Raw genomic sequence first — 27,116 nt, 5'->3', positions numbered from 1 at the left:
AACAATAGGAATTACAGACTGGAAAAAATGTCATGACGGAATTATTTTCATGTAACTTCCCAAAATAGAGACGTGGAGCTTCTATGTACATGGCGATCATCTTCTAGTGTGCAATTGTCAAACTAAACGCATTGCCGTCACCTTCTCATATGCCTCTCGCAGTGTCTCCGAGACAGTTTTGACCTAAATGCCTGTTTTAGCATCTAACGTGTACGTTGGGACGTAGGGACGTAGAGGACCTCTTACATTTTCATCGTTAAAAGGCTCAAAGTGATTTCCTGGGATATCATACACCACCAGCGAACGTCCGAGGATTCTTTCCCATTGGCGAAGCGACAAAGCCCGATCCTGTCGACTTTCGAGCCATGGATATGGAGCACCACAAAGGCGGGTTGTCTCCAGAACCTGCTCGCTGTGCAGCATCACATACTTCCTTGCCGGCGGTATGGGATGTTGCACCTTGTATCTTGCGAGAAACTCGGCATGGCTTTCAAATTGGTAAGACATAGTGGCCAAGACAGGCTGAGGCAGTCGCTTGGGCCCCAGAATGTGGTTGACAACTTGGGGAGGCAGGGGCTGATGGTTCAACGGACATGGGGAGTCAATAAGAAGGACAGCCACTGTTGTATACCCAAACTTGTCTAGTTGCTGCGCGACTTCATGGGCGAGCACCCCCCCGAAAGACCAGCCTGCGCACGTCAGTACATTTTCGCCCCACGGCCAGTGACGGGAACCTACCGCCGAGAATCACTTGTTTTGCTTTGACAACCGAGGGAATCGAAGCAGCATACCGACTCGCCATATCTTTCAGGTCCCTTGCCCAATGCGGTCGAACATTCAGCTCAGGGTTGCGAACACCAAACACGTTGCACCCCAACTGGGAAAGACGCTCGTACTTTTTGATTAGTCCACTGCCGTCATGAAACAGGATAAGTGGGGGGTAGTTATCTGGCCCTCGTTGCAGATGCACAACGAATTGCCCCTCCGAAGGCTCGCGCAAAAGGGTTTTGCTTGTGGCGTTCTCAATGAAATGCGCCGAGTCTTCCCTTGGTGGACTAATGTCCCCTGCAAGCTTTAAAGCAAGCTCTCTTATTGTTATCGCCGGGGATAATATTCGGGGTGCCAGTGCGTGGCCGAATTCCTTTTGCAAGCCTTCTTGGAATTCGATGGTCATTAAAGAGTCCATCCCAAGCGATTCAAGTGCCATGTTTTGGTGAATGTCAGATAGCCTGAAACCACAAGTTTCAGCCACCAACTGCATGAGGAGACCGGTTACTTCGTTCGGAGTGGTGGTCACCTCCGTATAGGGGGTGAGCTTTCCTGATGCGATTGAACCATCGTCGCTATTTTCGGCGCTGCTGTTGCTGGATACGTCATGTGTAAAGCACACCCCGGACCGCTCACCACGCATATTGCCAATGTAGTTTTGGATCTCCTCGACTGTTTCCGATTCCATCAGACCGTCCGCATCTAAATGGGGAAACTGGCGCTTGAGCGAATGGGATAGCTCTATTTGCATGAGCGAGTCAATCCCCAAGTCCGCCAATCGCTTGTCCGGAGTAACCACCTCCCTCGGCTGTTCGCATAGCTTGGCAATCAGGCTGACCACCGTACCTATGGGATCTAATGCACTAGGCACCAGAGGACCGGCAACCTTCGTCGACGTCTGAGTGCGACCTACGACTGGCCGCGGGATCTCGCCGGTAGACCGCTGACCAGCCTGGCGCGACAAATGGCTAGCGAACGATCTAAGATTCAGACGCTTGAAATGCATGCCTTCAATGCTAGCAACAGCTCTTCCGTCGAGCGTCATTGCAAATGCTTCACCGATACGTTCCCCATCGCCGCATTCCAGCAGGCTGCAGTAGATAAGGAAAGTGTCTTGCGGGTTGATGGCGGTATATAACACAACCGCGGACTCGATCTCGCTGCAAATGAAAGCATCGGTCGGTTTGGCCTGACTGTTGGCGACGAAGCCGGCCGCGTGCAGCATAGTGTCAATGAAAACTGGAGACACAATCCCCCCGGTGAGAGCGCTTGCTGGGACCTCAAATGTACCGTGGCCATCTAAATCGGTCTCAGAGACGTTCAGTTCCTTGATGGCTTGATACGGCTCTGAGTAGGCAACTACCCGAGGGAAAATCGTGTTGTAGATGACGTTGCGGTGCAGGATATTTCTCTGGCTCTGATGTTTGTGCAATAGCTTCATCTGCCTTTGGGCGTATGCTGCCTTCCGCGCAAGATATACTTTCACGTCCGAAGCGCGCTTCCATGCTGTTTGGCCGGAACACAGGACCGTGTCAGAATCACACCCTGCCACTACACCGGACGCAAAGGTGAATCTTCCTCCATGACTCTTAGGCCTAGCGTCCGACATTTTCTCCAACGTCAATAGCACCGTGGAGAATCCCTTCTCCGGTGAATATATAAGGGGATGCCCAAAGTGTATGTCACTGACCACTGCCACTTGATCCTCCTCTGGAGCAACCTGCCAATGCATAGCTTCCAAAACCATTTCATGGTATACTGAAGCTGGACATAGCGGAAAGCCATCGACCGAGTGGCCCTCGATGTACTTGGACAGGGTGTCCAAACTCGTACGGAACGTTGACAATCCTTTCCCGGCGTCCAGACTCACCACATCTTGCAATAAATGGAATATAGACGGTTTGGTGTTTTGAGCGGTTGTCGATACACTCGCCACCATGCTGGGTTCCTTAAATGGGACGTACATTGATTGCATTTGAAACGGGTACTCTGGAAGGTCCGTGACATGGGCGTTTGTGCCATCAAACACAGCACGCCACTGAATGGAGTCGTGCCGCAGGCTCATCTGCTGCAAGGAACGGCTTATACTAGCCCATGCATCTTGACCCTTTGCAATGGAGGGCAGGAAAACGGCATCCTGTCCCGAAAACTTGGTCCGAATCATAGGCAACGTAATCGGGCTTGGTCCAACTTCAATGAAAGTAGCGTTTTGGATTCCGTCTCGTTTGGAGAGAGAGCCTATGAGCTCAGTAAAACGCACTTTCGACCTGGTTTGTTGGACGGGATAGCTAGAATCGAGGTCGCCTTCTTCAACAAGTCGCCCGTGGAAACCAGACCCTAAAGCAATCTTAGGAGTCGAGAAATGGAGACCTTCGCATTTGACCTCGAGTTCCTGCAGCATTGCATCCAAAGCCGCGGAGTGAAAGCCGAGAGGGACATCAAGTCTCTTACAGCGAATCCCTTTCTCTTTGAGTAGCCCGGCCATTTGGTCTACTTGATTGACAGGTCCCGAGAGAACAGAATCCGTTACACTATTGTCACAAGCGACTGTGAGTTGAGACAGGCCCGACTCGGAAACTAGGTGTTCGACAGACAGTGCCGCGGTATTGCAGGCAAGCATAGAAGTCTCCCCAATGTTACACATCGATGCCATCAATTGTGCACGGCGCACAACAAGCAACAAAGCATCTTGCAGCGACAGGGCACCACTGATGACCATGGCTGGATATTCTCCGAGGCTGGCAATTGGTTAGGTTTGGTCTGGAAATGAAATAAGAATCCCGGACTATTCGCGTACCTATGACCAACGACAACGTCGGGCTGAACGTTCCATGAGATCCACAGGCATGCGAGGGCATATTCCAGCACAAAACATGCGACCTGTGACCACAAGACCGAATCTGCAGCAGTTATAGGGCTGAAGGATCCATCCAGTACCTTGCTCGGTACTATGTCCAAAAAGCCATTTTGCTGCAGCACGCAGTCGCATTCTTCAACCTTAGCCTTAAAGGTAGGGGCTGTACGCATGAGTTGCTGGCCCATGGCTGAATAAAAGCTGCCTTGTCCCGAGAATACGAACACAATTGGGTGCTTTATTCGGTAGTCGACCAAGGCGCTCTCTTCTGTTCTGTACTGTTGAAGCTGGTCGACAAGCTCTGGCACAGTCCCTCCGACAATCGAGAGGACATGCCGATGTCTCTGCCGCCGAGCTGTCGCCGTGTAGCAAAGATCTTCAATGGCAACGTTCCGCTCCTGGAGAAGCTTAGAGTACCTTCCAATAAGCTCATTGAGCGCGTCGACATGCCTCGCGGAAAGAATCAGATTATACGCCGCTCTCAGAGGCCATTTCTGATCTTCGCGACATGATGTCGGACTGTATTCCTCAATAATCAAAGCAGCGTTTGAGCCAGCTGCACCAAAATTATTCAATAATGCACGCCGCGGCAGGTTGGGAGCGATACGGTTCCACTCGCAGGCGGCAGTAGGAATCCGGATATTGCGACCCGTCAGAGTCCCCAACTTCGGGTTCAGCGTGTTGAGCCCGATTTGTGGCGGAATTTTCGAGAACTGCAGCATCATAAGCAGCTTTGCTAAACCCGCGGAACCCGATGCTGCTTCGGCGTGCCCGATGTTGCCCTTGACGGACGTCAGGTAAACTGGGCTGGGAAAACCACCAAAAGTGGACTCAATGCTGGAGGTCTCGACCGCATCGCCCGCCTACTCAAAAGGTCAGGATCATCCGTACTGTAAGCAAAATTGAAGTCGAAGGCCATACCTGGGTTCCTGTTCCATGAGCTTCAATTACGTTTATCGACTTTGCATCAATTTGCGCTCGACTCAAGAGTTCCTTGAAGAGCTGCTTCTGAGCGGGACCATGAGGGTGGGTGATAGAAGTCGCCTGGCCGCTCTGATTCATATGCCCATGTTTGATGACACCGTAAACTCGGTCACCTTCACGGACTGCGTCCGAAAGGCGCTTGATTACGAATAGCCCACACCCTTCACTCCGGCAATATCCGTCGGCCGAGGCATCAAAGGGTTTGCACTGCCCCGTCGGGCTCAGAAAGTGGGCTCTCGAAAGGCCAAGATACATCTATATAATCAGTCATTCGTATCCCCAGACAGAAGTCACAACGGCTTACATCAGGACTGGTAATGGCATTCACCCCACCTGCCAATGCGGTAGTGCAATCGCCTTGGGCAAGAGCCCGGCAGGCCATCACCACAGATACAAGCGAAGACGAGCATGCGGTATCAATAACAATGGACGGTCCGCTCCAACCATAGGCGTACGATATCTTCCCACTCAAGAAGGCGCGCAACGTACCTAGCTCGGTTAGCCGCTGTATCGGTACMTGCTAGAAACGGACACCCACCGGTAGAGTAATACACATCAACCTCCCTAGCTAGATTTTGCACGTAGTCATCTGTGGCAACCCCGATATAGCACCCCATCGTTTCCGGATTGAAGGAAGGTGCTCCATTTGGTACATATCCCGCATCATCCATGGCGTGCACTGCGCCCTGGAGGAGGAGTTTCTGCTGGGGGTCCATTGACTTGGCCTCCCGAGGAGAGATGCCAAAATACTCATGATCAAACTGGAATGGGTCGCTGAGAAAGTTTCCATGGCTGGCTTTCATCTCGCGGACTGGCCGGCAGTTACTCCCTCCAGCTTTATACTCGTTTACTTCGAACCTGGTACCTGGTATCTATCGGCACCGTCAATCGGCCAGTCAAGGTTTCCAAGGGGCTGCAGGGGAAACTTACTGTTTGCGCTGCGTTCAAACCTTGCTCTAACATTTTCCAGAATGCGTCTTTTCCAGCCCCCATGGGGAAATTAACAGACATTCCGATAATGGCAAAGCCATCAGTCTGGAGCTCATTGGCACCTCGAAAAGGCCCTGAGATGTCTATCCAACTTGTTTTTGCAGGCCGAGCTATGTCCCTGCTTACTGAGGCGAGCAGGGCATTTGACCCAGGTCCCACCGTGACTATCTCCCAGTCTTTACCTGAAGAGGTAATAGTATCGACAGCTGAGAGCCAGGTAACGTACAAGTCGGCAGTGTCAACCAGGATGAGACGAATGGTATACTCCAATGGCGAGGTGGAGGCAAGGAGTGACGCATCCACCAAAGATGCGTCATTGCAAGACCAGATCGGTCTTTTCATGGCTGTTGAGGGTGGAAACGATATACCTCCACGCCGAACATCATCAAGTACCTTACTGAGCGCATCCAGTCCCCTGTCTCCTCCGTGGTACAAGGCGTGAACAAGCACTTCCTCCGCACTGCACGGTGAAGAAACATGCTGGGATCGGAATGCCTCCAATGCATGGCCTGGGCCCACAATGCTGAAAGAAGCTTTGCCGAATCTTGACGCCAGCCGGATTTGAGACGATTCGGGAACAAAACTATTGAAACTCTGGACATCTCTCTCGATTGTCTCCTTGTCCTTTCCAGACACGGATAAAGCCCAGGGCTGAGCTTCCCAATCCTTTCTTAAAAGACCCTGGCTCAGCTCGGTAGCGCGGTACCCTATCCAAAACGCAAGACGAACCGCTTCCCCACTGAACATGATGTACTCTTCCACGGTGCTGCTGCAGGCTAGGACCATTGCAGGGAGCATCCCAGAGCAGAATCCCGTAGGTATAGCCTGTTTGAGCTTCTCGAGTGTGCTGTCATACTCAAGATACCCAACCAACTGGTTCACGCAGAGGCATATCCCGTGGAGAATAGGGTTATCGGATTGTGCATGAGGCACTGTTAATAAGGATTGCGGACTGCTTGGCGTATCAAACGTTGCCCAGACGGGAGGGGACTGTGATCGAGCCCGTATGGCCTCTCGTAGAAACGCAGTGTGACAAGTCGATAGTAAGAGAGAAACTGCTGGGGATTCATTCTGTCTGTTCGTCCCTGAGATTGGCCTTGACAAGGAGAGCGAACGACTACCCTGGCCCCCGAAGAATACAATCCGTTTCGAATCCATGATGAAGACTTCATTTACAAAGGGCTGCGATTGAATGGTTGCTGGCTCGGAAAAGGCAATGGGGTGACGTTAGAATCCAATTTAGGAAACAAATTTAGAATACACTACTCATTACCCTGTCCTAGGAATTTTATGGAAGCACCTCTCCACGGTGGCAATGTGCCAGGGACCGGCGTACCTTCTCTGCTCATGAGCGTGGACCTCTCCGCAGCCAACGCTTGATAATTGTGAAATTTCCTGGCCAAGGCCTTGGATACGACCCTGTGTACAGAACATGGCTTCGCGTACGCGGTGTCGTCACGCCTTGTCTTCCTTGGTCTTCCATTCAGGCCGCAGTTTTCTAGCCTCAACGTCTCTCTCTGTGAGCGCAAAAAAAAGGGTCCCATCGCCCGTGAATCACATCTAGACACGTCTCTGGATTTGTACTAAAGGCTATTCACCTATTCACCATGCCAATCAACAATGTAGGGCAAGAGTTCTTGCGGCCCTCCTTGCAAGTCTCCAGGGAACAGATCACAGATCCATCTGCGATCCATAGTCTTCCGGACCTCATCGATTTCAACGCAGAGCACAACCCGGATCATGAATTTGCTTTGCAAGAGATTCGACAGGGAGGCAAGCATTTCAGCCTAACTCCTGTCACTTTCAGAGAACTTAAACTCGCAGCCACAACTTGCTCGCACCTTATCCGGAAACAATTGCCAGCAGAGCCATCCGAAGCTGAGGGCCGGCATCAACCGGGGACACGACTGCCTGTTGCAGTTTTTCTTGAAAGCGATATCAATCTATTCGTTCATCTTGTGGCTTTATTATACTTGAATATTCCGGTAAGAGGCACTCAACCAGGCCAGCTGCATCGTTTCTGACACTATAGGTTCTCGTCCTCTCCATCCGCCTGAGTCCAGCCGCCATCTCGCACCTCCTGGAATCAACTTCAGTATCCGCCATCATCGTATCACAAAGAAGTCAGGGGACAGTGGAAAGGGCGTGCGAAGCCCTATCACAGGAAAAGCAAGAGGGCTTGCGACTAGTACAATGTTCCCCATTCCAACAGTTATTGCAGCTCGCGTCGCTGGTTGCCCCAGACGCCCTGGAACGTCACATTCCCTCCGATAGGGAGACTGCAATTATACTCCACTCGTCTGGTACTACAGGACTTCCAAAGCCTATTCCCCTAGCCCATCGGTATTTGCTGGGTTATGCAGCATGCCATCGCCTAGAGCCAGATCAATGTCTCGGCAGGCGGAACGTATCCACCCTTCCGATGTATCATGTACGTACCTTCTCCATGCGTGGGTATGTTGGACTTGTACTAATTCAGTAAAGGGCTTTGGTTTGCTTGCCCCATGTATCAGCTTGGCAACTGGGAAAACATGCTGCTTCCCCTCAGCGTCCGTCATCCCGTCTGGCGCGTCGATAGCCGAATTGATCGAGATGTCCGCGAGCAGCTCATTGATGACGGTCCCAAGCATTCTTGAAGATGCTAAGAACAACGCAAGCCTGATGCGGGCATTGATAGGACTGGACTTCGTGGCGGTAGGGGGTGGCCCTATTAAGCCTTCCATCGGTGAACTCTTGGTCTCCAACGGAGTAACGTTGCTCAACCACTACGGCGCGACAGAGATCGGAGCCATCGCTCCGATCTTCGTGCCTGGAGATGACTATGACTGGCATTATCTGCGTATCCGGACCGATATGGGTCTTGAGATCAAAGAGGTGGGGCAGAAGGATGAAAGCGGCGTTCCGTTCTACCAGATAGTGGGCTACCCTTTCGGTTGGGATCATCCCTTTGCAATCCAAGATCTTCTGCGACGGCGACCAGGATCTGCTCACCTTGAAGTGGCAATTCTGGGCCGCAATGACGATCTTTTGGTCCTGTCGACGGGCGAGAAGGTTTTTCCCAACCAGTTGGAAGCCACGCTCAGCAGGCAAGATGGGGTGAAGACAGCCGTCCTATTTGGTCAGAACCGTGAAGAAGTTGGAGTTCTGATAGAGCCAGAAGTACCTCTTCACGAAGATGATGTGGGCCCCTTCATGGAGCGGATCTGGAAGGTGGTGCAGCGGGAGAACCTTTTGCTAGACCGCCATGCGCGTGTTGCTTCGAAGACCATGATCCTCCTCAAAACACCAGAGAAGATATTGCCAAGATCTGATAAGGGATCTGTCATGCGTGGAGAGACTTATAAATTGTTCGCAAAGGAAATCGAAGAGGTCTATACTTCTTCTGGCGCCAACGATTCGCTTTCTTTCACTCTGGAGAGTCATCCCGACCAGATCATCCGCACCCTGCGTTCCATGGTCGAGATCTGTGTGCAAGATCGGGGGTTGCCTGTTACCGATTGGGCTGACTCGGATGACTGGTTCGAACAGGGCATGGACTCCCTGGAAGCAACGCGTTTAGCTCGCATGCTCAGCCGCGTGTCCAACAAGGACAGCTTCCCAGTCCTGGCATCCCGCAAAGCTCATCCGTCATTCATCTACAAATATCCGAGCTTCAAAGCGCTGTCGGAGTGCTTATTAGAAGATACTAATCTCGAGGAACTAAGCGGCAGTTCATCACAGTCGCAGTTAAAACAGATGCTTGATTTGGCATTCAAGTACAGTCCTGCCTGCTCTCGGGGTTGGGTTGTGCTGCTCACTGGCGCAACAGGTCATCTTGGAGTGCACCTGTTGGATCTGCTATCCCGCCACACGAATGTATCGCAGGTTCTCTGTCTCGGCCGCTTGCATCAAGGACAGGATCCCAAGCATCGGCAACAACAAGCCAACCGTGTGCGGGGGATAACTCTCCCCGAGTTTGCGTGGACCAAAATCAGGTTCCTATCGTCAAATCAACTACACCAGCCTGAGTTGGGCTTACCACATGAGGATTATCGTCGTCTAGTACGAACAGTAACCCACATAATCCACACGGCCTGGCCCATGGACTTCCAGAGGAATTTGCCTTCGTTCGAACCGCAGATCCAGACTGTACGAAGGCTAGTCGACCTTTGTGGAGACTGTCATAGGGAGCAAAGGCGTTCGAGTCAACCCCGACTACTATTCACGTCATCCATTGCCGTTGGAGCGCGCTTTGCAAGTCGACGGAGGCTGCCGGAAGCACCTATCTTAGATCCATCAGCTACGGCAAATATGGGCTATGCGCGGGCCAAGTGGGTGTGTGAACGTATCCTCCATGAAGTGGCCCAGACACAGGGCGATCTCCTCCATCCAATCATCGTCCGTCTGGGTCAGTTAACAGGGGGTACGCACACGGGGGTTTGGAACTCCAATGAACATTTTCCAGCAATCCTCAAGACATCACAGCTTCTTGGAGCCTTGCCAGAATTGGGTGGGGTGAGTACCATCTGCATCTTGTAAGGAACAGAGCTGACAACTTGGTAGTCCTTCTCGTGGATCCCTATTGACATTGCAGCGAAGTCGATTATCGAGATCCTCTTCGCCTATGCGGACAGCCCGGTCAAGGATATCGTGTATCACATTGAGAACCCAATCCGCCAAGCGTGGAAGCCGCTGCTGCCTGTACTTGCCAGAAAATTGAGGTTGAAAACGCCTCTACCTATCCCATTCCGGATTTGGCTCGAGCGCGCGTCGTCGTTATCCAGTGCGGAGGCTGACATGGGGTATATCCTCCATCTTCTACCATTCCTTCAGGAAGAATTCCAAGTTCTCTCCAGCGGAGGGGTAGTACTGGATACCACGCGAGCACGACTGGTTTCGCGCTCGTTGCGTGCCTGCGACGGAGTAACCCTCGAATTACTGGATCGGTACCTGGAGTCGTGGAGGAGGGCCAATATTTTGCAGTAAGAAATTTGGAATCTAGTGGTCTCCAAGTTCGACTCAATCTTTGGAGCTTGTTTGGGGACTTTCAATGACATTGCTTTTTCCATGCTGCTACTGCTACGAATTCTCCGTCCGAGCGCCGAGTTGTCGCACCAGGACGAAATATATATCCGTATTTTGTAACCACCTTCCGGATATTATAGTACCTTAGGAATAGCACCGAAAAAGTTACGGTGCGAAACCAACGGCAAGGTTTAATATGCTCGCTTTTCCTACAAGTTTATTACTTTAGGCTTAATGTACGTGGATTGCGCGCATTTGCAATTGTTGCGACCTACTGAACGGAGATAAGAAGAGGCAGATTTCGTCGCCAGCCTTTTTTTGCTCGTGTTCCTGCATTAAGACCGGGGTGCAAAGTCAATTACAAAGTCAATCAAGTGCCCTGGAACCGGGTTCGCCCAAGATATGAAGATGTACATTTCTCTCTGGCCCCATTGTACGCGGGGTCGGTCGCCAGGATTTGACTTGCGGCCACAATTACTCTGGCAAGCGGTGGCCATTCGATTAATCCGGCCCAGAAGAAGAGAAATGAAGGCAGAATACGAAGCGAACGCAGCTAAGGACTCAAGTTCCCTTTTAGATCCGCTCCATTTGCTACTCCGCCCCCCGATGGTGATAATTTAAGATGCAGCAGGTTTGTTGAAGGAGGGACCTTGTATAAAGACCCCTCATACCAGGACTTTGGATAGGCCACTTCTCGACCAACCGTTCAGTTTTATGTCGAAGCCGTCCCGTCAGCCGCACATAAAATGTACGCAATCGCTAGAAGCCTGCTCCCTTTGTTACTCCTCTCCTTGATTCGGCCATCGGCTGCCTTCCCCGTTGAGGTCCGCTCGCAAGACAGTTTCCAACATGAGTCCGGCCACACCTGCACCAACCTCGTGATTCCGTTCAGTGTGACCGAGAACTCGGCGGGCCACTTTGAGGATGACAGCTACAGCATCGAGGTCCTTCATAACTTCATGGACTTGCGCGATTTCAGGACAGCGACCTACAATATCTCGGCCATCTACTGTGCGCCCCCCGCGCAAGCCTCCCATAAGCAGGACACCATTCAAATGCTCGTCCACGGCGCCACCTTTAGCAAGATTATGTGGGACTGGCCGTGGCAGCCGGAGAAGTACTCGTGGGTCCGGCGCATGCATGCGGAGGGCTATCCTACTCTGACCTTTGACCTAATCGGGTCTGGCAACTCGTCCCACCCCCACCCGCTGTACGAAGTCCAGACGCAGTTGATCGTAGAGCAGGTCCACCATATGATCAAGCTGTTGAAGGCGGGGCAGATCGGCGGTGTGACATACCACAAGGTCGCTTATGTCGGATTCAGCATTGCCTCCATTGCCGGGGTGTCGCTGGCGTACCAGGTTCCCGACGCCATCGACGCGCTGGTCCTCCACGGCTTCACCTGGAATATCCGGGATCTGTATCCTGCGTTCCTGAGTGGCTTGCAGGTGGCCGCCAACGGACTCGAGAAACCGGAGTGGAAGCAATACCCGGCCGAGTACACGACGCAGATGAACCCGGCCGGTCGGCAAGCGGCCGTGTTCTATGGGAACTTCGACCCGGAGATCGTCCCGGTGGACTTCTACCTGAGAGACCTCGACACCCTCGGTCTGTCCATCTCGCTGGCTTACCATCTGGTGACGCCGAACTTGTACAAAGGGCCGGTGATGCTTGCCAATGGTGACCAGGACGCGACCTTCTGCGGGCGTTCATGTGGATCGGCTCCGTATGAGCTATACGACCGATTCCCCAACGCCACGGATCATGATATCAAGGTCTATCCGCAAGCGGGACATGGCATCCATCTACATAACTATGCCCAGCAGCTGATGAATGATACGCTGGCATTTTTGAAGCGGAACGGATTCTGAGGAAACACCCCCAAATTATCCTTGTTGATCTACTGCGTTCATGGATTTCTTGGATGAATGTGGACACAAAAGGAACTGGCGGCGCATGAACGAAAAACGGAGCTTACCATAGTACAATACTATAATCCATAATCTATGCGAATGAAATTTGTCATAAAGCAACGGATCATTTGCCAGATAAGGTAGTCGGGCAAGGAGGGGTAAATGGATCCCTGCCTGGGACCCGCGTACACAAGAGCTAAACCATGTTGGCCTATGCTTGCCGATCTCCTCGTTGGTGATTGAGGCTAAAGTCCCTCACTATCCCCGCTGCCTGTACAGTTTACTTATTATTCTTTTTGTCCCACATCCTATGGAGAACAGCCCAAGGTTTTTCAGCTGATACTCCAGTCTTGCTTGAATTTCCTGAATCTGAGCAATTGCGCCTTCGAGTTATATAACTATTTCCTTGCGACAATATAATGGCTCCCCTTGTCTGGTTTATCACCGGCGGCTCCTCGGGCCTCGGCTACAACCTGGCTCTCCATGCGTTGGGAGCAGGCCACAAGGTCATCGCGTCCGTTCGCAGTAAAACGAAATCTACCGACGCGGTCCGGGCCATCGAGTCGAAAGGGGGAAAGGTCATCGAGCTAGACGTGTGCAAAGCAAACACCATCCCCGACGCAGCCAAGCAAGCAGAGAACTTCTACGGCCGCATCGATGTCTTGGTCAACAACGCGGGTTATTCACTCTTGGGAGCGGTGGAGGACATGAGGTGAGATAGAGAATCGAAATCCGGTTCATTGCATCTAATGACCAACCTAGCGACGACGAGAACTACCTCCAATTCGAGACAAACTTTTTCGGGCCGCTGCGACTCATCCGTGCCGTCCTTCCCTCCATGCGTGCGCAGGGCAGTGGCACGATCGTGAACGTCTCCAGTATCGCTGGACTGGACGGACTCCCGTCTTGTGGCATGTACGCTGGCAGCAAGTTCGCGCTTGAGGGTTTGTCTGAATCACTTGCGCGGGAGCTTGACCCGTTTAATATCTCCGTGCTTTTGGTGGAGCCGGGTGCATTCAGGACCAACTTCCTTGCAGCAGCTGTCAAGAACGAAACTGGATTATCAGAAACCTATCGAGGGACACCAGTAGACGCTGCCCTATCCAAGTTTGACAGCTTGCAGGGAACACAGAGGGGAGATCCATTGAAAGGCGTGGCCCGAGTGTTCGAGGTTGTGACAGGAGAAGGACAGGCTGGGTCGCTGAAAGGAAAGATTCTAAGATTGCCCCTTGGGTCCGACTGCGTGGAAAGAATCGAGGCAAAGCTAAAGAGCCTCTCGCATGACCTTGACGCCACTCGTGAGGCGGCTTTGAGCACAGATTATTAGGGGCTGTCCCCGTTAGGACGCAGAACGTTTCTCAACCGAAAGTCCAAAGTGCCGCCACTAGAAATAAGTGAGCCCTCTAAAAGACTTCCTTTGACGGCGGTGAGACATGCCACTAGTAGATGTCGCTGCCATCGGTCAGACTACAGAATAGACATATAGATGTGGTTACTGATGATGAATCGGTTGGATATCTCTTGCATCCATCAGCGCAGTCTGGTATTATTCAAATCCTTGTATAAGCTTGAAAGTAAACGAGAAGAGGAAGAAATCCATAAGATGTAGAACATAACCTCTACATCATGTATTTGACATTCAGCTTAGTGTAGTGAGGGACTTTGAAAGGAGTCGTCAACCTTGACTGCAATCAACGACCGTCTCGACAACAGGAGTAGGCGATGTATTGCAACCCAATAGCGGCTGAGAAAATATTTACAGCAACAATCTTTGTTCTCTTTTAAATACAGTATGCGTGAAGACTTGCGACCATTTCTAATGTGCAAATTATTAGTCTACCGAAGATATACTCATGACTCGTGTATCTGGTCTTACTTGAAAGCGGCTGCCAGCCTCCACCGGAGCTCATCATCAAGGCTTGGTATGGCGAGCAGCTTATCATGGTCACGATCCCATGCAGGATTTGTTTTTCCATCAATGAGAGGATGGTAGGCTCAGAAAAAGGCTGCTGATTAGATTGGCTTTATGATAACAAAGTACCCCGGTGATGCCATCTACACTTACATGACAACATCATCTGTTATTCCGGGCGCCCGTCAACCTTGACATTCCTTTGATCCTACATAGCTATCACCATTATTTTATATAGCACGCATTAACTTGACGTAGATATAAGAGGCAAGTTCGGCTGTAAATGTTGGCCAATGCAAAATGGCTGACCCAATATCAGATAGTGATAAACAAGGGACCAAGGATGGCACCACCATCCACCTTGTCGAGCCACAAGAGCAGTCGCACAGCAGGTCCTTCTTGTCCCTCTTCAAGCGGACGAAAAAAGTCGACCTGGATGCTACAGCAACCACAAAGAGCGTCTTCGACGACCCTGTGCTGGCCAAATACTACCTCCCACATCCACAATATGAGAACCTCCACCGATTCGATCCTAACTTCCGGTGGACCTATCGCGAAGAGATAGCCGTCAGACGCAAGACGGACCTCAAGATCTTCGTCTGGATCCTGGTGATGTTCTTCGGCCTTAACCTTGACCGGGGAAATCTAGGCAATGCGTCTGCCGATAGTCTTCTGCCGGACCTGCACATCAACACCAACGACTATAATAACGCGCAGAATATGTACCGGATCGGATTTCTGATTTCGGAGATTCCCTCTCAGATGGTCGGCAAGCGACTTGGCCCTGATCGCTGGATCCCCGTGCAGATCATCCTCTGGAGTCTGGCCTCCGGGGGACAGTTCTTCATCCACAACCGGGCTGGGTTTTTCGCTTGCCGGTTCTTCCTCGGGTTCTTCATGGGCGGCTTCATCCCCGACGCGATCCTGTACCTCTCCTACTTTTACAAGAAGACAGAGATGCCGCTGCGCCTCGCTTTCTTCTGGTTTGTCGATTCCATTTCCGGCGTGATCGCCTCCTTCATCGCGTACGGGGTGCTGCACATGCGCGGCGTGGCGGGACGAGCCGGCTGGCGGTGGCTCTTCCTCATCGAGGCACTGATCAGTCTGGTCATTGGTATTTTCAGCTTCCTGTTCCTTATCCCCGGCCCAACCCAGACAGCCACCTGGTGGAACCCGAAAGGGTACTTCACCGAACGCGAGGAGAAGATCATCGTCAACCGGGTCCTGCGCGACGACCCCTCCAAAGGTGATATGCATAACCGACAGGCGCTGAGCATGGGGATGCTCTGGCGCAGTCTCAAGGACTACGATCTCTGGCCCATCTACATTATCGGCATCCTGTTCGAGATCCCCACCTCCCCGCCGAAATCCTACCTAAGTCTCTCGCTCCGGGCCATCGGCTTCTCGACCTTCCAGACGACCCTGTTGGGAATTCCCGTCACCGTGTTCGCGGCGCTCAATTTGCTGGTCGTCACCGAGCTCACCGAGCGCTTCCACCAGATCGCAGCCATCGGCATCCTCACGCAACTCTGGTCGCTCCCGCTTCTGATCGTCCTGTATACTTCCGCCAGGACCCTCTCCCACTGGGGCCTCTACGCAGTCACCTTTGTGCTCCTGGGCTGGCCCTCCCCGCATGCAGCACACGTTGGCTGGTGCTCGCGGCTGAGCAACGCTGTTCGCACGCGCACAGTCAGCGCCGCGCTGTACAACATCACCATCCAGCTCTCTGGGATCGCCTCGTCAAATATCTACCGCGAGGACGATAAGCCGTACTACCGGCGGGGTAATTCACAATTGATTGCAATCAATGTTGCCACGATCGTGGCGTACGTGTTGGCCAAGGGCTACTATGTTGCTAGGAATCGGTGGAAGAAGCAACGCTGGGAGGCGATGAGTGAGATTCAGAAGGCAGAGTATCTTGAGACGACTACGGATGAGGGGAATAAGCGGTTGGATTTTTTGTTCGACAGTTAGTGGTCTCAAGTTGATAGCGAATTGTGTCTGTAGCAATCCGGAAAAAACATCAAATTGGCTTGGATGACGCGAGCAGACCACCAACCAGCAGCATCCCACCGGAGTTTCCTGCTGCTATAAAGTAGATGAACCCTCCTTAGCATGCCAGACAACAGTATCACCAAAATGACTGCCAACGAAGTGCACCTACCCCCCAAACCGGCCAACCTCCCCCACCTGGACTACCACACGCCCCGGGGAGTCTCCCCCCTGGAGTCCGTCCGCGCTGCAGGCCTAGAGTACCCGAACTATACCCCCTTCAAGCTCCCCAATCTCACCCCCCACCCCTTCTCCGACCGCGGACACCATGCCGATCCCTCCAAATCGCGCCTCCTCTCCGCCGCAACGGAAATCATCCACCTCACCCCAGACATCGGCACCGAGGTCGCAGGCCTGCAACTCGCGGCCCTCACTCCCGCCCAAAAAGATGACCTGGCGCTACTAGTCGCCGAGCGGGGCGTTGTCTTCTTCCGCGACCAGGACATGGACGTGCACGAGCAGATCGCTTTCGCGGCGTATTTCGGCGAGCTGCACATCCACCAGATGGCGGGTATCATCCCCGATCTCCCCTGGGTGCACCCTGTCTACAAGGACCAGACGGCGGTGAATGGCCGCTCGCATCAGATCTGGCACTCGGATGTGAGTTACGAATTGCAGCCGCCTGGTCTGACCATGCTGCGAATGGATACCCTGCCTGCCGCCGGTCCGGGGGGGAGTCTAGCCGGGGGTGATACAATCTGGGCGAGTGGGTATGCTTTGTATGAGTGTACGTCGTTCGCAACGTTTCTTTCACGGAGAATGCTGACAGTTTAGCGCTGTCGCCCAAATTGAGGGCATTTCTGGAGACACTCGAGGCGAAGCATAGCGGGCTGGAGCAGGCGGAGAAGGCGCTGAAGACGAATGGCTGTCTCCGGCGGGATCCGATCGAGACCATTGTGAGTTAAACTGCCCTTTATGTGGTGACTGTTGAGGTACTGAACAGAGAAGCATCCTGTCGTCCGGACGCACCCCGTCACAAAATGGAAAACGCTGTACGTCAATGAGAACTTCACCAAGGAGATCGTCGGTATCGAGAAGAGGGTCGGTGATGCGCTGCTGGATACACTTTACCGGACCATCGCCGAGGCGTACGAGTATCAGGTGCGGTGGAAGTGGACGCCGAACGCGGTGGCCATCTGGGATAACAGGGTGACGTTCCATACAGGGATCTTCGATTACTGTATGTCTACCTTCTTGCTTTGTGGCTCGTGCTGACAATGTAGTTCCTCACCTGCGGCATGGATTGCGCGTTGCGCCACAGGCTGAGAAGCCGTACTTGGATGGGGAGTCCAAGACACGCAAGGAGGACTTGGAAAGTAGGATACGTTGAGCACCGAAAGTAGAGGACAGTATAAACAGATAGCTCCGATGTAGTGATGGTGTCATCCATACTAAAATGACACCGGTACTATATATATATGACTGAGCAGTGGACGGAAAATTACCATGAACTGATCTCCATTGCATCATGGTCTCAGTATATAAATGCTTGAACAAATCCAATCCAATATCCTAGCATCAATCTTCCAAACACCATGCTTGTCCCTTCTCTCCTTTTTGTCCCATTTGGTCTGGTAGCGGCCCAGCTCATCGGCCCTGTAGGCCCAACCACTGCGCTCTCCAAAAAGACAGTCGAATGTAATATCCTCAGCTATGGTGCTGTTGCCGACAACACCACGGATATCTCGACCTCACTTGAATTAGCATTCAATGAGTGTGTCCGACCTAACCTCGGCAGCAGACTCGTTGTCCCCGAGGGTCAATACCTGATCTCCCGCGGCGTCGTGCTCAGCAACGCGACCAATTGGGCGTTTCAGCTGGATGGCCTCATCACGGCAGCGTATGGGGGCAATTGGACCATTGATCGTGCGTTAATCCTTGAGGGTTTGGCCGGTGCAGATGTGTTGAATGCTACCATTAATGGGGAGGGTGACCAGAAGTTTTTGTTAGATGTCTTGGTCATTGTAAATGGTGAGCGTCAGTCAGTGGTAGTGAATGTAGACTGACAATGCAGCCGTCGACTTCGAGTTCTATTCGTCCAACGGTCTCGGCGCCTTTCAGGGGCAAGGATACCTTTACCGGAATCTGAACAAGTATGTTACCGCCACGGTATTGTGTGATGGATACTGACCGGACAGCACTAATCGTCCCCGTCTCGTTCGTTTGATCTCGCCAACAAACGCCTCCGTCCATGACCTGATCTTGGTCGACAGCCCAAAGTTCCACATTGTGCTTGACTTTGCCGTCAATGTAGAGGCATACCATCTTACCATCCGGGGTGCCAATCTCGGCAGTTATGATGGCATCGATGCGATTGGCACAAACTATCATATTCACGACAATGAGGTATGTTTTTGTTCACTCAATGGCCGAGATCTAGCTGACCATCAGGTCACCAACCGCGATGAATGCGTCTCCGTCAAGAGTCCCTCCCACCACGCGCTGATCGAAAACCTGGTCTGTAACCAGGCCGGCTCGGGCATCTCCATCGGCAGCCTCAACGTCTCCGCCGAGATATCAAATATAGTACGTCGGCCCCTCCGTTAACACTACTATGCTGACCGACAGGTGGCACAAAACATTAGCATCATCCAGGGGAATAACATTGCCTTCATCAAGACCTACCCCGGCGGCTCCGGCTACGTGACCAACGTCACCTTTTCCAACTTTCGGTCCAAAGCAAGTCTGTACGGTTTGGACATCAACCAGTACTGGCAGAACACGTTCGAGCCAGATACGGGATCCGTCGTATTGAGCAACCTCGTCTTCAGAAACTTTTCGGGTAGGGCTTCCTTTCCGTTCTGGCTACGTTGTTAATGTCGTCCAGGCTCCGTGGCAAACGGCGTCCAACGCCCACCGCTCTACCTCATCGCCAACGACCTCACGCACGCCACCAACGTTACCGTCGAGGACTTCACCGTTTGGACCGAGTCCGGCAGCAGCGTCGTCAACAAGATCAGTAATGTCTTTGGCCATGGCGATGACTCCTACGGTCCGAACAATGGCCTCGTCTCGCTGGGCGCTGCGGAACAACCTCACACGTATACGAGCACGTACACCATTACCGCCTCGCCGACGGGATGGGTCGCGCCAGAGTCTCCGACCTGGGCGGCGCCGAGTACAGGATACGGAAGTAAGTGATTTGCTGTGGTGACTGCTGGTGCTAATGTGTTGCAGCTGCGTCGCCCATTCCGGTTTATACGCCTAAGCCGCTGTGGAGGCCTGGTGGGGTGGACTATGATCTGCATTACTGGGGGAGCTTTTAGTGGACATCCCAGGCAGTAGCTGGATAATTGGAAACTTTCATGAGATAGCCCTTAGAAGGTGGATGGAGGTTCCACAGTTTGACAGATCCTAGCTACATAGATAAAGAGGACTCATTCCCTCTCGCTTCGCCTATTCTATATGCATAAACTTAATGTACAATTACCGCTATGCAGTACCCACTCAAACGTAAACGCTATGCATCAAGTGCATATCAAGAAGTCAACCCAGCTAACTGCCTAAACGCCGTATCTCTAGGATAGGCATCTCCCCAACATCTATACATCCTTCCCCAACCAACTAGTCCTTATACCTCCCCATGGCCATCTCCATCAAAAACCTCCCTAAATGCTCTAGAGGACTACACAGCCCCAGCGCCATCACCTGAAACACAGGCCCCAACAGCCAGAGGAGGGTCTTATACACAGGCTGCAGTAGCAGATATTTTCAATCATATTATGGTGGGCAGAGTCTATAAACACTAGCTAGACCGAACCCATTTACAATAATAGGGACTGTGCATGGGGCTACATAAGGTTAAGTTTCTATCTTGCCCTTAATACAGGCAAAGATTGAAGAGAAGCAGCCAGGTTTAGTAGTATTGCCTGCACCAGAAATATAGATAAAATAAAAGGGTTGGGTTAGCAGGCTGCATCTATGGAGAATGAGGAGAAGAAAACCTAATCAGACTGTATGCGATGCATATAGGTGGCGGCTTCCAATTGAGTGCCAACTCAGCGTTGTTTGAATAGAATTCAAACATTATCGAAGGCCTCAACTCCCAGGTGCAAAACATAGCCTTTTTCTTTTCCTCTTACACCCTGACACCCCATACTTCATATCCAACTCAACTGAAGCAAGGAGTTGGCGATATCGAATTGAATGGTGCCAATATTGAATTCTCATATGTAAGGATATTGAATTTTTATATAGTAGGAATAGGAAATCCTTATATACTAAAATAGTGCCCTGTGTAGTTCGAATTTATATTTTAAAGACTTAGGGGGTACACCACTTATACTATATATTTAGAATATATATATAGTGATATTTAAATTCCTACTGCTATACCTCTATAAGAATTAGATATTACTACTATTTAATTCGATATCCTTACTATATGAGAATTCAATATTGGTACTTTTCAATTCAATTCCCTACTTTATTATTACTAAGGTGTGTGCAACTGTAGGGAGGGTAAGTATGTTTGAGATGTAAACATTGTAAAAAAAACAAATAATTCCGCCCGATTCGTCTTTTAATTCTCAAATAAGGCATACCAGCATGATCTAGTCAATCTAGTAAACCATGGGAAGGATATTTCACAGATGATATAGGGTGCAATCTGGATTGGAGGCTGTTCAAATCTAATCATTATGGATTGTGATGAATTGGCCCCTTGAGGAGGTTATACMGTAAACTCTTATCTGAAATCCCTTAAAGATAGCCTCCTTTTAATCTATAAGCCTGGGCGTATATTCTAATAAGATAATGCTAAAATCTATACTCCCTAGTAGGCGCAGGAGTGATTTAAATTTTATAGAATCTGGGTAATGGATTAGCCTTCCTATTCGCCTGATTTAAACATACTTAAACACCTCTGGAATCTCTTAAAGAAGAAGCTTTTAGAACTATATCCMGAGCTCTTTCTAGGAGGCAGATCAAAGGTTAATTAGAGGTGATTTAGATGTGCTATCTATAAGGCAAGGCATGCTATCCCTCAGGAGGCGATTGACTGTCTTATATGCTCAATGCTGTGATATACAGTATACCAAGCAAGGGGCTGGTACACTAAATATGAATATCTACTATTCTATAGTTTATTATTTTATACTGCAATCATATGGTGGTTGAGAAATATGGGATTGAAGATGGTTGATATTTTCGATATTTTGGAGTGTGCACAGACTTTTGACCTATATGTATTACTAACTTCTCTATTACCTTAAGCCCTTAACTTTAAAAGGGCTTGCAGCTCGGCGTGTGCGTGGTCCAGCAGAAAGAAGGTCAGTGTGTGTTAAACATTAAACCATGAATTAATTTCAAGGTGTACGGCACCTGTATAGTATATATTCTAAGATACTACCACCACTATAATTTCCTCTGACCGCGGATACTAACTACTAAAGGCTTAGTTTTGAATAGCATCAAATTTGAATTATATACCTGCCCTAACCACCCCCTAATATCTATAAATCTATACTCATTATATGTGTAATATTAAGGAAGAATAGTAAATTCTATTTATTTTAATTAATTTCTTCATATGGTATTTTATTTTATTATGTATATACTCTATAGTATGCTTACTATAGTAGAGTGAATGTATATATATTTATACTTATTTAACCTTACCTACTAATATTCTCTCCCTTTTTCTTACACACTGTATATACATAATATTAAAATAGCTTAGAATTTATTAATAGTCTATTAATATTACACATATAACAAGTATAGATTTATAGATATTAGGGGGTGGTTAGGGTAGGTATACAATTCAAATTTGATGCTATTCAAAACTAAACCTTTAGTAGTTAGTATCCGCGGTCAGAGGAAATTATAGTGGTGGTAGTATCTTAGAATATATACTATACAGGTGCCGTACACCTTGAAATTAATTCATGGTTCAATGTTCAACACACACTGACCTTCTTTCTGCCGGACCACGCCTACCATTTTCCAACACACGCCGAGCTGACTTCACATGAACATTTTATTATTATCCTCATGAACTAACTATATATTAGAGTTAGCATTCCAGCAGCTACTGATCTAACGCCTGAGCGTGGCACTGTGATAATAGTCAGTGAAAGCGACAAAACTAACTTCATCTCAATAGACTCACCATCTGCCAGTATACCTGGCGTTTCTGTACCAATTCATGATGAGTACCTTGCTCGACAATTCTTGACCCGTGACCTGCCTGCCCTTCTCCAAAGACAAATATAACATCCGCTTTCTGCACTGTGGCCAGCCGATGCGCAACCGCGATGATAGTCATGGTTTTTCTCCCAGCCAGACACTCCATCGCATCCTGGATTAGCCTCTCGGACGTTGAATCGAGACTGGACGTTGCTTCATCAAGGAGAAGCAGCCTGGGGTTACGAATCAACGCTCGTGCGATGCACAGCCGCTGCTTCTGTCCCCCACTGAGTGCCGCTTGGGCGTTAATACCCAGCTCCGTCGAGTAGCCGTCCGGGAGGGAAGAGATAAATTCATGGATCTCTGCCTGTTTGCAGGCCTGGACCATTTGCTCCTCGTCAGGAACTGGGTCATCCGCGGCAAGCCCAAGCAAGAGGTTCTCTTTAATGCTTCCCTCAAAGAGCTTCGGTTCCTGCGCGACCAGCGATAGGGTTCGACGGTAAGAGGCACAGTCGAGAGATCGAATATCCTGTCCACCCACCATTACCGATCCCTGTGTGGGCTCGTAGAATCGCTCCAAGAGCGAGACGAGGGTGGATTTACCGCAGCCCGAGGGGCCGACGAATGCGACGAACTGGCCGCTTTGGATACTCACATTGAGGCGCTGGAAGATGGGCGTGTTGCGCGAAGGGTATACGAAGGTGACATTGCGAAAATGAACGTCGGCTCGAGAGGAGACAGGAGACCGTGTCGACGGAGAGAGCTCCTCAATCACCCCAGTTGGGGATGGCCGGGTGTCGAGAATTCGTCGAATGGAAGCAATGGCTTGCGCAATATTGGGCCCAAAACTAAAGAACTGACCTGCTGACTGGCCTCCTTGTACAATGGCAATGTACACAACGAAGAATGCCACGGGACCGTATTCTCTCGACGCAAGCAGCTGGCCTCCGTACCTGGACGACGTTACTCGGTAAGTATCCGTGGCAGTCGTGAAGAGGGAAAAGAGAAAAAGACAAAACCAACCAGAAAGTGAGGGCCATTGCACATAGGTCGATACTATCAGAGAATGCAAAGATCAGCGTAGCATACCATGCCTTCCTCATGGCCTTTCTTCGTTGTTGATGTAATAAGTCAGAGTATCTCTGTACAATGGAGTCCTCCATTGTCAAAGCTGAGACTGTCCGGAAGGCATGGATAGCCTCAGTAGCAAACCTAGAACTATTCGCGTAAACTGCTGCATTCATGCCTTCAAACTGGATCTCATACCGGATGCGCAGGTACGCAGCCAGTAAGATAAAGGGCAACGCAGCAAAGAAGGCCACGGCGGCCAATTTCCAGCCAAAGAAGAAAGAAACGACAATGCAGCCAATGAGACTGAATATCGAGATGACAGGGAAGATTCCATTGATCCCGAACAGTTCCTGGAGCTGTTTAGGGTCTGTGGAGAGACGGGACATCAGAGTACCTGAAGCATTCTCCATCTGGTCATAGTAGGAGATTGGCTTCTGCATGATGCTTCGAAAGTAGTCTTTCCGGTAAGTGGCCGCGAGGTTCTGGACTTGCCTTAGCTCCGAGTCGTTAGTCCACCAAAGAGAGGAGGCTTACAGTTGATATCAGGGTAGAAATGAAGCCTAAATCAAAGTAAAAGACTGCCATTGCAAGGGCCAGGATGAAGAACATCAGTGACCAGAAATTGGCCGCATCCACCAGCTGTTGGCCTGTAAATTGGAACACCTGAACTAGCTTCGCAAAGAGCCAGCTTTGCAACGCGAATGCAGCTGTTGGATATCACGCCACTGGATTTAGTCAAATCTCCTATGGACTTGGCAGTGGAGGATCTCTTACATCCAGCTCCCATCGCTCCCAGTATCGTCAGCATGTACAGTGGGGAAAGGGCCCTTTGCTCATATAAAAGATGCCAAAGTGCACGGAAAGTCCCTCGCTTGACAACTTCAATGCTGGCGCGATCGGCCGCTTCTTCACCAGTCCCTGTTTCCGAGGTCGAAGACTCGAGTGGCTCCATCTGGGAGAAATGAGGGCTCTCCTCTTCAAGTTTCGCAGGTAGTTCCGGGTCCGACAGAGTCTGCAGGTATTGAGCATGCACGAGGCCATGGTAAAATTCACCCCGATCCATGAGATCCTGCGGAGATCCTTCCTCGATGTTAGTTCCGTCCTTGACCACTACGATATGGTCTGCTTCACGCACAGTCGACAGGCGATGTGCGATCATGATGGTCGTTCTGTCTTTGGACACCCGATCCAGAGCAGCCTGGACTATTTGCTCCGCGCGTACATCAATCGAACTGGTCGCCTCATCCAGGATCAGGACTGTAGGCTGCCGAATGACGCTTCGCGCAATGGCGAGTCGTTGGCGCTGCCCTCCACTCAAGTTGATCCCGCCCTCACCGACAATGGTCGAGTAACCCTAAGCGAGCCTGTCAGTTGGTGTCTAGAGTGAAGGTCTCTGAGAAATTACCAGAGGAAGCCTATCTATGAACTCATTCGCAAAGGCCTCGCGACAAGCCGTGACAACCAGCTCTAGTTTCATCGCCTCCGGCTCATGCTCCCATTGTGTTCCAATCAGGCCAGCTGCCACGTTATTGTAGACAGTGTCATTAAACAGCGCAGGTTCCTGCTCGACCAGACCAATCTGGGTTCGCCACCACTTCAGTTCGAGTGTGTTGATGTTGCGCCCATCTATGAGAATGCGTCCTTGGGATGGACCCTTCCCATGGGAAGCCGCTGAATCTTCCAGCTCATACCAACGTTCAATGAGAGCAATGATCGTGCTTTTGCCAGAGCCGGAAGGGCCCACCATGGCCGTTGTCTTGCCACTGCGGAACCGGGCGCTGAACCCCTTCAGCACTGTTGTCTGCAGTCGAGTGGGATAGGCGAATGTCACAGAGTCAAAGACGATGTCACACTGACTGGATACAGTAGGACTGCGCAAGCCCTGCGTTGAGATGCGCTTTGACTTGATCATATCAAAGAAGGGCCCGGATGCACTTGTGGCCTTGACGATGCTCATAAGCGGCGAGGCGATTCCTCCAAGCACCGTAACAACAAGCAAAACAGAGAAGAATACACTGCCGGGTCGTTAGCTGCAATCATCACTAGAAAGGAAATATACATACATAATCACAGTATTCACGTTGCCAATGCCCCCTTGGCGATATAGCTTGAGGCCAAACCAAAAGGCCAACGCGTAACTGCAATACATGGCAAAGAACAGGAGGGCAAGATGGATCCCAGTGACTGGGCACAGACGGCTTGATCGCTTTCGCGCCTCATCGACCCAGACCACATACTTGTTCAACAAGGGAACCTCTGCCCCCAGGGAGAGAACCGTGCGAATCGAGCCAAACGCCTCGGCCGCGATTGCTGCGTGCTTCTCGTCGGCCCTGTCGACCAATTGGTGCGCCTTGACTAGCATCGGGACGGTTATACTGTACGCAAGGAGGACGAAGAGAATCGCCGAACTGACGGCCAGTGTCAGCGCCCAGGAATAGCGAAAGGCAATGGCGTAGGCGGCCACCAATAGCGCCAGAGATTGAAACAAAATGGCCAGTCTATCTGAGATGCTCTGCTGGATGGTATTGGAGAGCGACGTAATCGCGTTTGCAACGGTGCCAACGGATGTTTCGTCCAGCTTGCGCACTGGCTGCCCAAAGAGCGCTTGGATATATTCGAGGCGCAGGGCTGCCGAAGCCCGAAGGCTTATAATTCGGAAGCAGATCATGGAGATGTATGTCAGGGTGAATTTGCCGATGAACAGATAAACGATATAGAGACTTTTCTCATCGGAACATGTCTCAGAATCAGAAAGTGGTCCATCCCCATTGAGAGTCTACATACCTGTTCCTGTTGACGGACGCCTTGAAGGCTTGCTCGCTGGTCTCGGTACCGAGTACAAAGTATCCATTGAACTCACCGGCGAGATTGCCAAACACAATATTCATCAAGGGCAGGGCCTTCAGGAGAACCGCCTGTCAGTCATCTAAGTAGTCCACCATTGCATAACAGGCGACTTACTACTCCGGATGCAATGGCGCACAGCAGGCCCAGCACCATAGTTACAATGCCGCCGTTACGCGACCCATAGGAGAGAATGGTCTAGGACATGTGTTAATGCAGCAGACAAGGCGGCGGACTGGGAGACTATTACGAGATAGCTCTTGAGAGCGGAATTGTCGGGTCCAGAGTCGGTCTGCATAGCATCCTGAGTCCTTTTCCCTGTTTCAATCACATCTTGTGAGGATGTTGCTGGTGAGGTGTCCATGTCCGTATTCGTGCTCTGTAAAACATGCCAGTAGCCTAGGACCGGCTAGAAGAGATCATCCAGGAGCAGGCGTCTACAATACCTGTAAGCGCTATGCATACCCTCTGGGCTCTCTAACCCTTACGTGTGGACGATTTAATAGCCAGTGTGCCGTATTTCCGTCGAACAATCGCCGCAAAAAAGTTGAATAGCGCCCAATGAGTCCCCGACACTGCTGCTGCCAATCATGCC

The 27,116-nt window shown here is 50.8% G+C and overlaps 8 protein-coding genes across 8 annotated transcripts; 6 read left to right on the top strand and 2 right to left on the bottom strand.

The window, feature by feature from the left end:
• Positions 1 to 117: 117 nt before the first annotated feature.
• encA (non-reducing polyketide synthase encA) lies at positions 118 to 6,754 on the bottom strand (the record flags this gene model as incomplete). Its single annotated transcript, XM_043301310.1, has 8 exons — positions 118 to 183; positions 247 to 689; positions 739 to 3,506; positions 3,566 to 4,485; positions 4,544 to 4,861; positions 4,911 to 5,095; positions 5,145 to 5,478; positions 5,537 to 6,754. The coding sequence occupies 8 exons, from the start codon at positions 6,752 to 6,754 to the stop codon at positions 118 to 120; spliced, it is 6,252 nt and encodes a 2,083-aa protein (XP_043157245.1).
• Positions 6,755 to 7,203: 449 nt separating this feature from the next.
• Positions 7,204 to 10,561, top strand: Asppvi_005386 (putative NRPS-like protein biosynthetic cluster; the record flags this gene model as incomplete). Its single annotated transcript, XM_043301309.1, has 4 exons — positions 7,204 to 7,581; positions 7,629 to 8,027; positions 8,081 to 10,090; positions 10,139 to 10,561. 4 exons carry the CDS (start codon positions 7,204 to 7,206, stop codon positions 10,559 to 10,561), a joined length of 3,210 nt encoding a protein of 1,069 aa, XP_043157244.1.
• Positions 10,562 to 11,346: 785 nt separating this feature from the next.
• Asppvi_005385 (alpha/beta fold hydrolase) lies at positions 11,347 to 12,471 on the top strand (the record flags this gene model as incomplete). Its single annotated transcript, XM_043301308.1, has 1 exon — positions 11,347 to 12,471. One exon carries the CDS (start codon positions 11,347 to 11,349, stop codon positions 12,469 to 12,471), a length of 1,125 nt encoding a protein of 374 aa, XP_043157243.1.
• A 461-nt stretch (positions 12,472 to 12,932) lies between these two features.
• Positions 12,933 to 13,840, top strand: Asppvi_005384 (SDR family oxidoreductase; the record flags this gene model as incomplete). The annotated part of the gene is made up of 2 exons (XM_043301307.1): positions 12,933 to 13,225; positions 13,276 to 13,840. 2 exons carry the CDS (start codon positions 12,933 to 12,935, stop codon positions 13,838 to 13,840), a joined length of 858 nt encoding a protein of 285 aa, XP_043157242.1.
• Positions 13,841 to 14,725: 885 nt separating this feature from the next.
• Positions 14,726 to 16,399, top strand: Asppvi_005383 (putative MFS transporter; the record flags this gene model as incomplete). Its single annotated transcript, XM_043301306.1, has 1 exon — positions 14,726 to 16,399. One exon carries the CDS (start codon positions 14,726 to 14,728, stop codon positions 16,397 to 16,399), a length of 1,674 nt encoding a protein of 557 aa, XP_043157241.1.
• Positions 16,400 to 16,564: 165 nt separating this feature from the next.
• On the top strand, positions 16,565 to 17,807 carry Asppvi_005382 (TauD/TfdA dioxygenase family protein; the record flags this gene model as incomplete). Its single annotated transcript, XM_043301305.1, has 4 exons — positions 16,565 to 17,204; positions 17,252 to 17,373; positions 17,426 to 17,657; positions 17,701 to 17,807. 4 exons carry the CDS (start codon positions 16,565 to 16,567, stop codon positions 17,805 to 17,807), a joined length of 1,101 nt encoding a protein of 366 aa, XP_043157240.1.
• Positions 17,808 to 18,012: 205 nt separating this feature from the next.
• Asppvi_005381 (putative rhamnogalacturonase) lies at positions 18,013 to 19,743 on the top strand (the record flags this gene model as incomplete). Its single annotated transcript, XM_043301304.1, has 7 exons — positions 18,013 to 18,448; positions 18,492 to 18,570; positions 18,616 to 18,823; positions 18,869 to 19,003; positions 19,046 to 19,259; positions 19,305 to 19,610; positions 19,655 to 19,743. 7 exons carry the CDS (start codon positions 18,013 to 18,015, stop codon positions 19,741 to 19,743), a joined length of 1,467 nt encoding a protein of 488 aa, XP_043157239.1.
• A 2,765-nt stretch (positions 19,744 to 22,508) lies between these two features.
• Asppvi_005380 (ABC transporter ATP-binding protein) lies at positions 22,509 to 26,885 on the bottom strand (the record flags this gene model as incomplete). The annotated part of the gene is made up of 10 exons (XM_043301303.1): positions 22,509 to 22,535; positions 22,590 to 23,559; positions 23,630 to 24,159; positions 24,212 to 24,384; positions 24,452 to 25,031; positions 25,083 to 25,692; positions 25,741 to 26,397; positions 26,462 to 26,592; positions 26,639 to 26,719; positions 26,772 to 26,885. 10 exons carry the CDS (start codon positions 26,883 to 26,885, stop codon positions 22,509 to 22,511), a joined length of 3,873 nt encoding a protein of 1,290 aa, XP_043157238.1.
• Between the last annotated feature and the right edge of the window lie 231 nt (positions 26,886 to 27,116).

Source organism: Aspergillus pseudoviridinutans, assembly GCF_018340605.1.
Source record: "Aspergillus pseudoviridinutans IFM 55266 DNA, scaffold_3, whole genome shotgun sequence".
Taxonomy (NCBI): domain Eukaryota; kingdom Fungi; phylum Ascomycota; class Eurotiomycetes; order Eurotiales; family Aspergillaceae; genus Aspergillus; species Aspergillus pseudoviridinutans.
This window is presented reverse-complemented; position numbering and strand designations above follow the sequence as displayed.